Below are 14240 nucleotides of genomic sequence, written 5' to 3'. Positions count from 1 at the left end.
GGAACGGCGGGAGCGGGCCGGGTCGCGTCGAGACGGCGGTGACGAATCTGCCGCCTCGAATCACAGACCCCGCTGCTACCGCCCGGCCCCGCCCCAGCCCGACCCCCCTCGCCCCCCTCACCCTTTCGGTCCTCCCGGTCCCTCCGGACCCCTCCGTCCCCCTGGTCACCCCAATTTTCTAGGCCCTCCCCGTTTCCCCGGCCCGGCTACACGCCCCTCGGTACCTTCGGCTCCCCGGCCACCCCCGCCCCAGCGGTCCTCCCGCCCCCCTTGCTCTCCCCGCTCCCCCTGGCCCAGCACGGCAGCAGACCCGGTTGAGCAGTTTATTTACAGTCGGTAACGCAGTAGAGGCCCGCCTACCCTCCGCCCCGGCACCCCCGGCGGCGGGAGCCCCGGCCGTGCGGCAGGGCGTGAGGCAGGCCGGGTTAGCAGAGCCGGAGGAGCGGGCACAGGCAGGAGCGGGGTGCAGGCAGGAATGGGGTGCAGGCAGGAGCAGGGCGAGGCCGCTGCCCCAAAGAGCAGCGGGCTGAGACCCCCGGCAGGCACTCAGGGTCAGCCTTCTCTGGGGCGGAGGCCAGGCTGCTCTCAGGGACACGCACACCGTGGCACACACCGCGTTCCCGCCGGCGCTGGTCCTGCCCGCACTGCCACGGTCCAGGGACAGTCCTGCCTTGCTGCTGGACATCGGGCAGGAGGAAGGGGCAGCCGAGGATGTCCAGCCCTGTGGTCTCACTGCCAGAAGCGAGTCCCAGCCCTGTTTTGACCAACCATAGCAGCTGATTATCTCCCTAAAGGGGCCACATCTCCATGGCCACCCGCAGAAAAAGGTGACATATCCTTGCCCCACCAGTCAGTCCCAAGGCTCGTGGAAGAGCTACTCAGGATCTGCCCGGCGAGGCTTGATGTCACGGGTCTTCATGTAAGAGAGCAGCTGCTCAGGGATCTCAGCCAGCACGTCCTTGGCCAGGCGGGCCATGCTCAGCACCTGGTTGCCTGAGTCATCCACATAATCCCGAAACGGCACAAACTTTGAGGGCAAAAAGTTTGCAGTCAGGTTGGAAACTCTATTGCTGTGGGGTTCAGCAAGGGGGACTGAGCATCTCTCACCCACAACAGGTCTGGATTCAATGCCAGACTTACCTGTACAATGTCTCTCTCAGCATAACGTCCCCGGGAAGACAACCGTACCTCATCACCGTCCAGCTCCTCCATGGCTGGGGGTGACAGCTGGTGTCACCAAGCCTCGGTGGGATGAACACCGGGGATGGAAACACCAGCCATTTGGATGTCTTTGGCATCCCAGAGGAAGGGACAATGTTTCCATCCCTCTTCCCTGGTGTCCCCCCAAGTCCCAGCTCACCCTCAAACTCAGCTGGACCTACTCCCACGATGATGATGGACATGGGCAGGGAGGAAGCCTGTGGGGCAGAGGCAGGGTGTCAGCCAGGATAGTGTCCATGTGAAGTGAACTCAGAGCAACAAGGGTGCACTCACGGTGACAATGGCTTCCTTGGTCTGCAGCATGTCAGAGATGACACCGTCAGTGATGATGAGGAGGACGTGGTATTGTGAGCCATCGGTCACCTGGGCGGCTATCCTATGGGGAAAGGGATGGGCGCCCTCAAGCACCCCACTGGTGTTGGGCAGTCAACCCTGCTGTGGGACGGATGGCATTTGGGGATGGCAAAGTGCCCCAGTGCTCACCCAGCCACCTGGTTGATGATGGGAGCAAAGTTGGTAGGACCGTAGAGCTGGACGGTGCGCAGGCTTTGGAGGTAGGACTCCAGCACGCCTTCAATGCCGGCACAGCTGGGGTTCTCCACATTGTTGTTCTGGGGGACAGAGATTGGGTACTTGGTGGGGAACCACAGCTCCTGGTGTCCCGCAGGCTGTGGGACGCTGGGGCAGAATGTTGCCAGGGTGCTTCCCCTCCCCGCCAAGCTGCTGTGGGCACCCCCAAGACCAGCTCTGCCCCACAGCCAGGGGATCTGGGTTCACTGTCAGCCCTGTCCCACAGGGCAGGCGCACCAGAGGAAACTGGTGGGAGATCTTGCCATCAGGTGGGACTTTGGCACCAAAGCCGTAGGCAGGGAAGAGCTTGTCGCTGTCGTAGTCCTGGATGATTTCCCCCACTGCCTTCAGTGCCAGGGCATAGGCGCTCAGCTGGTAGGGGCTCGCGTAGTGCAGCGAGGTGGGCTGTGATGGCAACCCTGCAGCACAGTGCCCATCACACCTGACCCATGGCCAGCCCCAGGGTGATGGGGACCCCCCTGACACCAGGTGCACTCACCATTGGAAGCCGTGAAGTCAATGGCAACAGTGAAATTCAGCTGTGTCCTTAAGGGGGAGAGGGAGGGAGGCTGCCGGCCCCACAGCACAGGGACACCATCTTCCAGCCCCACAGTGCTGGAGTTTCCCTGCCCAGACCCATTGCCTCGGCCCCCCTTTCCCAGCCAGCGCCCCACAGCCCCATGCCACCATTCTGCATCTACTTCCCAGCCCCACTGCCCCCTTGTCACCCCCAGGCTGAACTGTCACTGTCACCACTGTCCTTGCCCCGAGACTCTCAGCCATGGGGGATCTCGAGGAGCCGGGGGACTCCCGGCCCCCCACTCACCCGCCCCGTATGTAGTCAACGAAGGTGAACTCAGACTCAACAGAGAAGGAGAGCAGTGTCACCTGTGGGCACTGGGGATCAGATCTGGAGCCCTCTGAACCTGGCACACACAGCAGGTGGAGCCACACCAGCCCCTGGAAGGCAGGAGGCCCAGGAACTCCCCAGCCCACTCACAGTGCCAGAATTCACATATTTCTTCTTCTTGCATTTCTTCCTGGGATTCAGCACCTGCAGGCACAGGGGTGAGTCAGTCCCAGCATGGAGTTCACCCTGCTCTCACCCTGCCCCACCACCCTACCTCATACACTGTGAACTGACTCTGTGCTCGAGAGAGCTCCCGGTAGCTGGTGGCAAATTCCCCAATGAAGTCGTGGCTGCAGGAGGAACACAGGGTGAGTACAGCCAGGCACCTGGCTGAGAGGTGCCCTGGGAAGCTTCAGCAGCACCCTGGTGTGTAAGAATTTAGTGCAATACAACATTGGTGTCCCTTCCCTCACCTCCCATCCCGGTCCCAGTCGTACACATCTATCTTCACCGTCCTGAAAGTGAAGGCACATAGCGTAAGCCATCAGCCAGGCTGGCACAGCTCCTCCAGCCCCTGATTTGGGGACGCCCAGGCCCACAGCACAATCCACAGTGAGCACCCTGCCCACCAACTTCCAGCAGAGCCGCCCTGCCTGCCCAGCCTGCGGCTCTGCCAGGAGGGAGCAGGAAATCTGGGGCATGGTGGGAGCCCTGGAAAGGAGGGGGATGCCTTTATGTAATTTGGGTTGCAAAAGAGAAAAAAGCCCAGTCGGGACCCAATTCTGAGCTGCCTGCCGCTGCAGGGCCAACCCCACCAAGAACTGCTCACAGCCTGCTCTGGCCCCACGGCTGCCCGTGTCCCTGTCCCGTCCCCGTTCTTGTACCGGTCGTAGTCGCCGTTGCAGAGGGCGCGCACGGGGATGGTGAAGGGCTGCCACACCGGGTTGAGTGTGTTCTTCACCACCTCTGTCTTATGGCAGATAGTAAAGCTGGGGGGACAGGGCAGGGTTGGGCCATGCCATCTGGTGACGTTGGCACCCTGTCTGCCCCACTGGGTCCCTGTGCTCACGTGCCATCCTCATTGCTACGATAGAAGACGAGGAAAGGATCGGATTTTCCAAAGAAGTCCTTCTTATCCAGCTTGTTGGCGCACAGCTGCATTGTGACGATGTCCTGGGGACAGGGACTGTCACTGCCAGCCACCTCCCCACCCCTGGCACCAGCAGCTGCTCTACTGAGGGACCACGCAGCCCTCTCCACCCTGCAGCCAGTACACGGGTACTCACCCGGCAGTTGCTCAGTTCCTCGGCCAGCAGCAAGATAGTCCCACACCGCTTCCCTGGGACACCCCTGGAACCAGAGGCATACAGTCAGCTTGGGGACAAGGAGGACAGTTCAGGGACAAGAGAAGAGATCAGGGTTGGGGCTTCTGTCCCACAGCTGGTGGTGCTTGGCAGTGTGATCAGAATCCCCAGCACAGGACATGCAGGGAGAGGTCCAGTGGAGCAGGTGGTGGAGACACAGTGTGGGACCCTCCCATCTCACCTCACCACAGGGTGTGACTCACGTTAGGGGTCTCTCCAGGCGTCCCCGCTGGGACCCAATCACCTCTCCCAGTGCCACAAATGCCTGCCCCAGGAAGTCCTGTGCCCCAAACAAAGCACTGTGAGACCATGGAGGGCAGTTGCCCCAGTCCCCTACCACCCACACCCACCACTTTCTCTCCCAATGCACTCATGGGACCTGCCACCAACTTGACTCTGGGCTACCCCATTTCCTGAAGCTACACTGTGACCCAAGAGCCACCTTGCAGCCCAGGACCCTTGTGCATCCCCAGGACTACCCCAGGTACCCGCTGTATGTGCCTTACACTCATTCTGTACCCCCAGGGCCAGCCCACATCCCTGGACCCCTCCTGTGTCGTCCCCCCCCGAAACTGCCCTCCATGCCCTGACCTGTCCTGGACCCCTTGGGCCACCCTAGACCCATCTTACCCCTCAAAAGCCAACCCTATGGAGTGTCCTGGCCCCATCCTGCCCCACCAGGCACTCCCAGGTTCAGTGTTCTCAGGGCAGAACAGGGGCAGGTGTGTGGCAGGCACCTACCTTCTGCCAGTCCCCATGGGGCATGGAGAGATGGAGAGCAGGTTAGAGCCTGCCAAGGGGCATTTGTCCCCCCCCCGACAGCACCCACACGAGGCACAGCCTCGGGTGTTCCCCCTGGCACAGGCTGTGCTCACCTGCTTTAAAATGGAGCAGCTCTTGGAGTCCACATTGTAGCTGGTGTGGGAGAGCAGAGCCCTGAGCTGGTGCCTGCAGGGATGCTCCAGCACACAACCCTGCTTCCCCACCCATCCGTGCTATTCGACACTGTATTCTTATTTATTATCCTTATTTATTACTGCCTCAGTGCTTTGTTCCACCCTCAGCGGGGCCAAGCCCTTCCCTGGCCCCCCTACTCACACATCGAAGCGCAGGTTTTGCTTCTCCTCGAAGTAGTAGTCGAGGACGAACTTGCGGACAAAGTCAGGGTTCAGGGTGTTGTCGATCACCTCGGTGCGTCCGAACTGCAGGGAGAGGGGTGAGGGTGGCCCCCCCAGGACCCGTCCCCATCGCAGCTGCCTCGGCGCTAATCCCGCTGGGGGATTAGCGCTGCTGGCGGGGCCGGATCATTAGCGTGGACGGGGAGGGATCATTAGCGTGGACACGGGTGGCCATATGGGCCCGTTTAACCCAGCCGGGGATTAGCCAGGAGAGGGGGCCACGCTCACCTCCTTCCACTCGCTGCTCCCCGAGACCTGCACAAAGAGGACCACCACTGCGGAGAGAGGAGCAGAGCCAGGCTGCCGTGCCGTGTCTGTGCCATGCCATGCTCCCTGCCCGGCTCTGCCACCCACCTGGGTCGGACTTGGAGAAGGTGTCCAGGTCCAGCAGGTTCCTGGGGGAAGAGCCAGGCGTGAGCCAATCCGAGTGCCATCCACCTGGCCCAGCAACGGGTCACCATGTCCATCCCCCTGATCACAGGTCAGCACCATGCCAGAAGGCCGTGCTAGCACCCATAGATAAGAGCATCGGCACTCCCAAGGAGACACGCTGTCTCCCTCTGCAAGGTTCGGTGGGGCAGCAGAGCAAGCGGTGAGCAGCGTCTCCAGCGCTGATGATGATTGAACATGACAGGGAACCCATTTACAGGATGAAACCTTCCCCGGTGCCGCCGGCGCCGGCTGAGTGCCCGCCGCGCCCCGGCAGCGGGAGCTGGGCTAATGGCAGGGTGCAGAAGTGAGAAGAAAGGAGACACTTGGAGCAGGGGCTGAGCAGCCAGTGGGCATCCCCCGACACACCTACCGGCAGAGCGATTGATCGTCGTCCTGTGCGCGGTGTGACACCGGGAAGTGCCGGGGGATGCTACCGGCTCTGCTGGGATACTTCCCGCACCCCCGGGGTGGCAGCACAGGGTGGGCTGGGGCACGGCCGGGGGTTGCGGGGCTAAGCCAGCTGCCCTGGCCCCAGCCCGCAGGGGAGAGACCCTACCCTGGTCTGGGCTGGGTCCTCGGGCTGCGAAGCCGAAGGCTGCCCTGGGTTGTCTCCAGGTGTGACCCCCGGACCCTGCCTGGAGCTGCCCGGGCCCGTGGACCCACAGTCCCTCTGCCTGCTGTGAGGGAAGCTGGCAGCGGGGACCAGGGCTCAGCCGCGGGGAGGGCACAACAGCCCCCGGCCCGGCCCGGAGTTTGCATAGCTCGGGGATGTGCTGGAGGTACCCACCCTGGTCGGGGCACTCCGTGCCACAGGACCCACGGCACGGGGACGCTCCCCCCCAGCAGGACGCTGTGCCTGTCCCTGCGAGCGGGACCCCCGGCCGCAAGCAGCGGTGCCTCCGACGGGCTATATTTAGCCGCCAGCACACCGGCTCAGCCGCCGCCGCTTGATCGGCGGACCCTGGCCAGAAGCTGGGGCACAGAGCAGCCCCTCTCCCCCAGCCCCCATCCCGCTGCCACGTTCCCGGTCCCGCTGCCTCGCACCGAGCTCGCAGCCAGCGCCGGCATCCCGCGTCCCGCCAGCATCACCCCCCTCCCACAAGCATCGCCCTGCGAGCGGCCGTCCCGCGCCCCAGCCGCGGGTAAGGGCATCGGGTCGCTTCACGCAGCCGTGCCCGGTGACAGAATCCCATGGGACCCCAGGAAAGGGACGGGACGGGTAGCAGCAGCGCAGAGGGAGCGCTGGGCATACGCCCTGGCACCGAGAGCTACCCGGGGAGAGAGGAGGACGCGCAGCTCACGCCTCGAGCCAGGGGCTGAGCGGCGGACAGCGGGACTCAGCGAGCAGCCCCGCAGCGCATCCCGGTGCGTTTCGCACCCACCCGTCTCCACGGACTAGCCGCCGCCCTCCCGCTCCCTCGCCCGGCTCCCGGCTCACCGGCAGGACACGGTAAGCTCCACCTTGGTGCCCGGCACGCTACCGGCCGCCGGCTCCAGCGCTCCCGGAGCCGCCATCCCCGCCCGGGCGCCGCCGATGCTCCGCGCCGCCTCCTCCCGCGCCGCCGAGGAGGCGCGCCCGGGGGCGGGTACGGCACGGGCACGGCTCGGCTCGGCACAGCTCGAGCACGACGGCCCTTCCCTGCCGGCAGCGGTGGCACCAGCCCGGGCACCAGGGGGTTCGGCTCCTGGGGCTCGGCTCCACCGGAACGTCCCGCCCGCGATTCCCAGTCAGGGGCACAGGGGGCTCAGCCCCAATCCCGCCCCGCCGGGGGCTTCCTCCCGGGTTCGGTTCGGTGTTATTTCGGTGCCGACGCTCGCGAAGAGTGGGCCGGGCTATTTATAGTGAGCGGCTCCCCCGCGCCGCCCCCGCAGCCCCCGCCCGCAGCCCAGAGAGGAGGCAGAAGAGGGCACAGCTCGGGTCATTTACTGCAGAGACTCGCCGAAGACCCCGCACCCCCCAGCCCCAGGCAGGGGGGGCTGGCGGCGGGCGCTGGGTGCAGCAGGTGCCCGCACCAAGGAGAGGGTCCCAGGACTCTGCTGGGGGACGTGCAAGCCCCAGTTTTCCAGGCAGTGGTCTGGGAACGCCGTGTTCAGAGGGTGCTGCTGCCTCTCAGTCCCACGCCCCGCACAAACTGCTCGAGGAGGCCACCGATGGCCCCTGAGGGGCTGGGGGGCACGGCCTTTAGGCCGATGGTCCGGCTGTAGCTTGCCAGAAAGGCAGAGCGCACTTCCTCCAGACGAGACTCACGGTCACTCGCTGACACCAGTCTAGGAGAGAGAAAGGGAGGTCAGTGACTGCAGCCATCACTCTCCACAGCCCAGCTCTCACTCCTGACACAGGGCTGTGCTGCTCAACGGGCTGCAGTGGCTAAGGCAGTGCAAGGGAAAAAGGCTCTGTCCACAGAGCTGGTGGCAGCTGGTGCCACTGCCTCCTCATCCAACCCACGGAGCCAGCTGCAGCCTCAGTCTCCTGCTCCCCACGGGGTTTCCTCCTTCACACACCCCACTGAACCCTGTTTCTCCCACCACCATAGTGTTCATAAGGCTGCAGTTCATAAACAAAGTGGTGCTTCAGCAAAGTGGCTGCTGACATCAGTCCCTACGCCAGCTCCCTCCCCTCCTCACACAGATGAAACCTGTCCACATGTGCTGTGCCTGGACAGTCGCTTCCAACCTATTTGCAACCATCCCTCACTTCCACCAGCTCCAGCCTCGCGTGCCTGTGCCAGTACAGACAGCTCGGTGGAAGGGAGGATGAGAAGGAGCAGACAAGGTGACAAAAGCCCAAAGGAACACTCCAGCCACAGGAAGAGGAGAGCTGAGCAGCGCTTTACTTCTGCTCCCCAGCATGGCTGCTCTCGGCAAACAGGAGCAGAGTAGGGCACGACTTCCCACGGGACCTGCACTCCTCTCCTGCTGCTCCACACACCTGGTTAGGGACAGGGGGAAAACAGCAGAAGGAAGGCAAGACTAGCCAAGGGAGCAGAGGAAAGCAAGACTGGGGCCCAGAGGCAGCTGTTCCAAGCTCTCCAGCCTCAAACGATCCTTGCTGTGGTGCCTCTGCAACATGCCAGTGGTTCCCAGAGAGATTAAGACATTCCTCAAAGGTCACTCCAAGGGCACAGTGCGAACCTTCCCCATAAAAAATTCTCTTTAATCTTCCAGCGCCTGGGCTGGCTATAAATTGGCACAGCTCATTTGAATGGAAGTGTTAACCACCCACAGCCAACAGCTTCGGTCCGGAAACAGCAGCAAGAGGATATGGTGGGAGGCCTATAAACAGCAAGCGATGCCGAGGCAGCCAACCAGGCCGCTGTTTACTGTGTCTGATAATAAAGAGAAGCCAGAGGGCAAAAAAAGGCAACAACATATCTAAACACATTAGCGATGCTTTTTGGCAACCTAATTAGGACATGGAGCTTGCAAACCTGCTAGCATTTAAAATAAACTCCGTGAAGGCAGGACTTACTTGCACCCGAGTACAGCGATCTCAGATGTCACGCGCAGAGGTAAGCGAGGGTGTGCAGCAGTTAGGTCCCGTGTCTCGTGGCTCTCGCACCTCTTTACAAGGCAGATTTTGTATTTGGGTTTTTCGGTTTGTTTCGTGGAGCGAGACACTCCAAGGCACAGGGTCAAGCAGCCAGCCACTGCTCCACACCAAGCCCTGCAGACTGGCTGCAGCATTTCACCCTGAACCGCTCACCGCGGAGGCAGGTCGTGCTTCCCTGCCAAATCCACGGCACTCTGCCCCGCTACACTTCCTACAGCCTGCCCGCTCGCCTGCAGCTTGGGGTGCAGGATGAGAGGAGGCTGTCAAAGCCCCAGCTCGAAGGAAGCCCTGACAAGCCCCACACAAGCACAAGAAGTAGGCTGTGAAAAGCATACCTTCATCGAGCTGCTGCCAGTGAAGATGCAAAGTGGGAACTTAAATGGAATTAAAAGAAAAAAACTCATACTGTGTCAGGCTGCAAAAACTGGGATAAAACCACAATGGAGTCCTGAGCAAACAAGGCTGATGCAGAACAGAGAGAGGGTAGAGGCTGTGGGTTAAGCTCAACACGACACCCCTGGGAACTCTTCATCCTTTCAGTGCAGTGCCTGGTCCTGGCACCTTCAGTTGAACAGTCCCCAGCCCTCAAGCAACCCAGAGCTTTAGTGAATAGCTGAACAGGGCAGAGCACCCACAGGAGAAGCACCACCACTGTTCTCCTTCTTTTGAATCCACTGCTCCAAGCAGTCACTTTCCAAACTGCAAAAGCCTAAGGCCTATCAACTTTGATTCATGTTTCTCTACTGAATTCCCTATTCTGACATTAGATCCAACTGCAAGGGCAGCAACAACTTGCTGGTGATCAGCAGTGACCAAGCACAGCCAGGCTCAGGACACAGTAAAGCAGTCACTATTCAGATGCCCATCCTTCAGTCCCTTCTCCCTTGCCCATCTCCAAAATACTGCAGGAGCAGCTCAGTGTGTCCTTGGGAAAGGAGGAGAACAAATCCTGGCCAGGCCATGTCCAACATCTCTTGCAATGTTTTGATCTGTCAATTCATGGATCTTGTAGCTTCACTGTAACTTGAAGGCAGCTGCTCTGCTCTGTTCAGCAGCACAGCACGCAGCCACACGAGACACAGAGCTAGGGCAGGCAGCTGTCTCACAGGACACACGGGTTTTCATGTTGCCTGCCCTCAGCCTCCAAAGCACGTACTCAGATCTCTGTAAGGGACTGAGCATCTGGCAGCACAGCTCTAGCATTGCTTGCTAGCAGCAGCCCCTGATCTGCCATTTCAGTTTCTTGATGAAGAGTTTGCAGCCTGAAGGCACAAACCAAGGCTCTCCTCTAACAGCAATTAAAGCGCATCTCCAGTCTTTCAAGCTTCCAGAGGTGGATCTCTATTTGGGGAGGAACATTTGCCTCCCAGCCATTTCACATGGCAGGATGTGGCAGGACACAAGGTCTCTGTGGCTCTGTACCGGCCAGGCACAGCACCTGAAAATGATACTGCACAAGCCCAGACAAAATTCGGGTTACAGAAGAAAAGTCCTTCTCTTACTCCAGCAAGGATCTGACCCTAGTGGGGAGATGTAGGTGAGCAAAATCGAAAAGCAAGAAATCTGGGTTACCAGTCCTGTCCTGACAAACATGAATCCTCAACTGCACTCAATTATACCCAAATTCAGCATCTTCGAGGAAGAGAGAAAAACCTCTTCTTCCTACAGAGCTCCCCCATCATTAGGCAGAGAAAGTGCCATTTTCTTTCCGTGTTCAGCATAAGCAAAGAGTGCTCAGGGACTGAGTTTATGGATAGAAACCATCTAGGCAGAGAAGGTGGAACAGTTTCGTATCGGGCTCCCAGGCTTCTCCGAAAGTGCCAGAGTGATAAAGTTGCAGCGCTCGCAGGCAGCCAAGAGACCCAAGGAGAGATCCTGCATTTAAGACACTTACAGGCAACTGTTAGAGAACTCATCCGGGAAGCTGCAAGGGAGAGAGGTGTCCGCGCTCAGGATTGCCTGCTCCTGAATACTGCCACACCCTGTCACCATCTGCCAGCTGCCAAAGTCTGTGGAAACGGAAGATCCGGGCAGAGAATGGTCGGCCGATCTGGGGCAGAGAGAGAGGGAGACGGCGCCGTCAGTCAGAGCATTCAGCCACAAGCTTCTCACTGCTGCTGCTGCTGCTGCCAGGGACCTGCCGGGCGCGCGGCCAACAGCGCCCGTGCCAGCACTGCTGACACGCGGGGACCAGGGCGCAACATGCAGCTCGAGCTGGGCCCCAGACCAAGCCTTTCCTTTGAAAGTGAAGGGAGAGCCAAGCTGGCTGGGGCCAACAAAGCAGCAGGAGCACACCAGGAGCTGGACAGGAGAGAGCCAGCATGAAGCAGATGGCCATGCAGAACTGAGAAACCCATTAGTGAGATGGAACAGCACATCCTGCCCCGAGTCCTTCACAGATGTGAAAGCTGTGCCGTACAAGGGACATTCCCCTGTTGCTTGTTGTAGCTGTTAGCACATCCCAGGGCAGCAGGGCACATCAAGGTTGTGACTTGGTTAGTGCTGGGAAAGACTTACACATCATTGCTCTGGCAGCAGTTAGAAAGCAGATCACTCCTGAGCCATTACCACCAGATCTGAACAGAGCCAAGGCTCAAGGCATACCCAGGACACCTACCCCCTTCATTTCTGTATTAAAGAAAGGGCTGTGCCAGAAAGCAGTGATAAAACATCTTCAGGACAGGCTAAACAGCCAAGGAAGAATAATTGTTTGATGTATGCAATCTCCCACCAGGAAAGAAAGAAGCATGAAACATGGCAAGTGAATCTGAGGAGTCCCTCCAAAATCTCAGAGAAGAGGGCACAATCACTTGAGACAAACCCAGAGCTCTTGGCTTCCAAGGGAGCAAGCAATTATTAAGCCTTGCTGCACAGCAGAGTGTACATAGCTGGAAGCACAGCCTGTGGCTGAGCTGCTCAATTACACACTACCAAGATCTTCTGGATAATTTATCTGAGTTCTGCTGGGCAGAGAGCAGTGCTCCAGCTCTGCTGGGCCAGGTACTTGCACGCTGTCTTCACAGCTAAGAATAGCAGTGGCGCACTGCAGCTGCTCCCCAAGGGACCAAGAGAACAGCCACAAAGACAGGCTCTCCCACAGCAAGAAGGACCTGAGCTAGACTGGAAAGCAAGAGTGGGAAGAGATGCATAGCAGGAAACCTATTTGCAATCTCCATCTAATTCCAGGCCTGCCATTTAATTAGTCTGATCAATACAGCCAAGTTTGAGCAGTGTGAAATGTCCTGAGCTGGCTGTACAAGCACAGAAAGAGAGTCACACAATTCCCTGCGTATCAGCTTCCCATCCATCGTGGCTGCAAGTCTGGGGGTAATACCCCTGTGTGGCAGCTCAGGCTCTGAAAGGACATGACAGCAGAAATCAGAGAGGGCAGAGCTTCATCTGTCTCACACAGGTGAGATCTTGTTCTCTGGCTGCTCAGTGAACTGAGGAGTGAGGGTCAGAGCATTGGGAGAACCCTGTATGGCAAAATGGTGCTTTTCCTGGGGTACATAATACCTGAGTAAGAATGAGGACATTTCACTGAAAGCAAAAGCAAAGCACATACTGTTAGAAACACCTTCAGTAGATCAGACAGGGATAACCTTCCCTGGAAAGCAAGGAATTTGTAAGGGAAGGGGAGCTGCTGTTCAGTGATATCTACCTCTCTCCACGCCTTTGGAAGATAAAGTGGAGGGAGTCAGTGTGAAGGAGAGCAGGCAGAGTGTTTGAGCCCACAGCGCTGTGCCATGATGGAATCACAGTGGGAACAGTGCAGGATGCCAGGGAGAAGCATGGAGGAATGCTGCTTCAGTGCAGAGTGAAGAGGAAGATGTCACCTCCCTGAGAGCACAGCACAGCCAGACAGGAAAAACAGAGTGTCACACATGGTGACACAAAATTGAGCTAAAGGAGTAAAGAGATCTGCAGGCAATAGGCTTGGGCTGAAAGTAGGCAGAGACAGGATTCCGCCAGAAAAAGTAATGAGTTGCTGAACAGAGGACAGGTTTGTGGCCAGATAGAAACAAAGGTTTTGGAGAGGGCAAGCATGAATGGCAGAGGAGGGTCTGGACTACACAGGATCTCTAGAGAGAACAGAGTTCTGCAGCTCTTGCAAAGGGACAGTAGTATCTCAGTAGTATCTTACTCAGGAGACTCTGCCCACATGGCAAGCCATGGTCCAGGGCAGCAGGAACAGCAAAATTATCCCTCTGCCCAATATCATCAACCACACCAGTCAGATAAGTCTGTGATAAAGAAGGTGAACAGAAAATTGTTTTTTGCTTTGGGTGTGTGGCCGCAGCTTCCAGCTGCTGGTCACCTTCCATGTTTGTCAGCTAAGATTAAACTGATCTTACACCACCTCTTAGAGGTGGATCAAGTAATCTTTTGAATTCTGCCACAGACAGACTGATAAAAGCACAGTGTATCTCCTGCAAGACTGACTTGGTGACTCTCTAGTCCTCCAGCCCTTCCTGGGGTCCCCAACCCTGTCAAGCAGCTATGCAAACTTAGTAAGGCTTCATCATCTAATGCAACAACACTGGGGTCGAAGAGTTCAAGGCAGTCAATTCCATGTCTTGCCTCCAGGCAGCAGGATAAACACTTGTCGATTCATTGAATAAACTGATTGACTCTGCAATGAGTCTAAGTAATTTCTTTCCTGGCCCAGAGATCTGAGCCTGGCCAGCAGAGGTAAGATACTGTGGCAGACCTTCCCCTCTATTCCCAAAGCCTTCTCAAGGGAGGCTCCTAAGGAAATGTCACAATCAATAAGCATCTTCAACAGCCTCAAGAGACAGCAGGGGCTAAGCCTGGGAAGACACAGCATGGGAAATTTTGTGTTCTCACTGCAATGGCAGCAGAGCTTCTTAAAAGTTCAGCTTGGCTTGAGACCAAGACTAGATGTCTGGGGTGACTGCACCCCAGTCAGTGCTAGAGGTGAAAGCCTTCCTGTAATTTCTACCCTGAATGTTTCTTGAAAAGTCTTACTGCAGAGCCCCAAAAGAGCTTCAGTGAGGCCCTGGAACTGCCAGGACACCAGAAGCAGTTCCCAAGTCTGTAAGAACAGCATGCCT

At 58.5% G+C, this 14240-nt stretch overlaps 2 protein-coding genes across 3 annotated transcripts in view; both read right to left on the bottom strand.

Moving 5' to 3' along the window:
• Positions 1-339: 339 nt before the first annotated feature.
• Positions 340-7134, bottom strand: CPNE9 (copine family member 9). The gene is made up of 21 exons (XM_030957093.1): positions 7054-7134; positions 5538-5578; positions 5412-5458; positions 5104-5207; positions 4881-4920; positions 4747-4749; positions 4209-4285; positions 3928-3991; positions 3711-3814; positions 3526-3630; positions 3115-3156; positions 2916-2991; positions 2792-2845; positions 2618-2679; positions 2291-2337; positions 2029-2210; positions 1705-1832; positions 1495-1597; positions 1361-1418; positions 1141-1214; positions 340-1027 (listed from the first exon to the last, which is right to left on the bottom strand). The coding sequence occupies exons 1-21, from the start codon at positions 7128-7130 to the stop codon at positions 875-877; spliced, it is 1641 nt and encodes a 546-aa protein (XP_030812953.1). The 5' UTR covers positions 7131-7134; the 3' UTR covers positions 340-874.
• A 389-nt stretch (positions 7135-7523) lies between these two features.
• Positions 7524-14240, bottom strand: part of MTMR14 (myotubularin related protein 14) — a 31261-nt gene continuing 24544 nt past the window's right edge. Inside the window, exons 18-19 of one of the 2 annotated variants that reach the window (XM_030956940.1) lie at positions 11060-11215; positions 7524-7883 (exon numbers count right to left, since the gene is read on the bottom strand). In XM_030956940.1, coding sequence (XP_030812800.1) covers positions 7706-7883; positions 11060-11215 — 334 coding nt within the window. In that variant the 3' untranslated portion in view covers positions 7524-7705. The remainder of the gene's footprint in view (positions 7884-11059; positions 11216-14240) is intronic. The other variant, XM_030956941.1, reaches the window with a different exon arrangement.

The sequence above is a fragment of the Camarhynchus parvulus genome, chromosome 12 (assembly GCF_901933205.1).
Source record: "Camarhynchus parvulus chromosome 12, STF_HiC, whole genome shotgun sequence".
In the NCBI taxonomy this organism is placed as follows: Eukaryota; Metazoa; Chordata; class Aves; order Passeriformes; family Thraupidae; genus Camarhynchus; species Camarhynchus parvulus.
This window is presented reverse-complemented; position numbering and strand designations above follow the sequence as displayed.

What these genes read in the sequence shown, in the direction of transcription:
- CPNE9 (XM_030957093.1), bottom strand. Translation starts at nt 7,130, where the DNA reads ATGGCGGCTCCGGGAGCGCTGGAGCCGGCGGCCGGTAGCGTGCCGGGC. An exon ending in GGAGCAGCGAGTGGAAGGAG is followed by an intron (nt 5,208 to 5,411) that starts GTGAGCGTGGCC and finishes CTCTCCCTGCAG; the next exon opens with TTCGGACGCACCGAGGTGAT. An exon ending in CCAAGGAAGCCATTGTCACC is followed by an intron (nt 1,419 to 1,494) that starts GTGAGTGCACCC and finishes TCTGCCCCACAG; the next exon opens with GCTTCCTCCCTGCCCATGTC.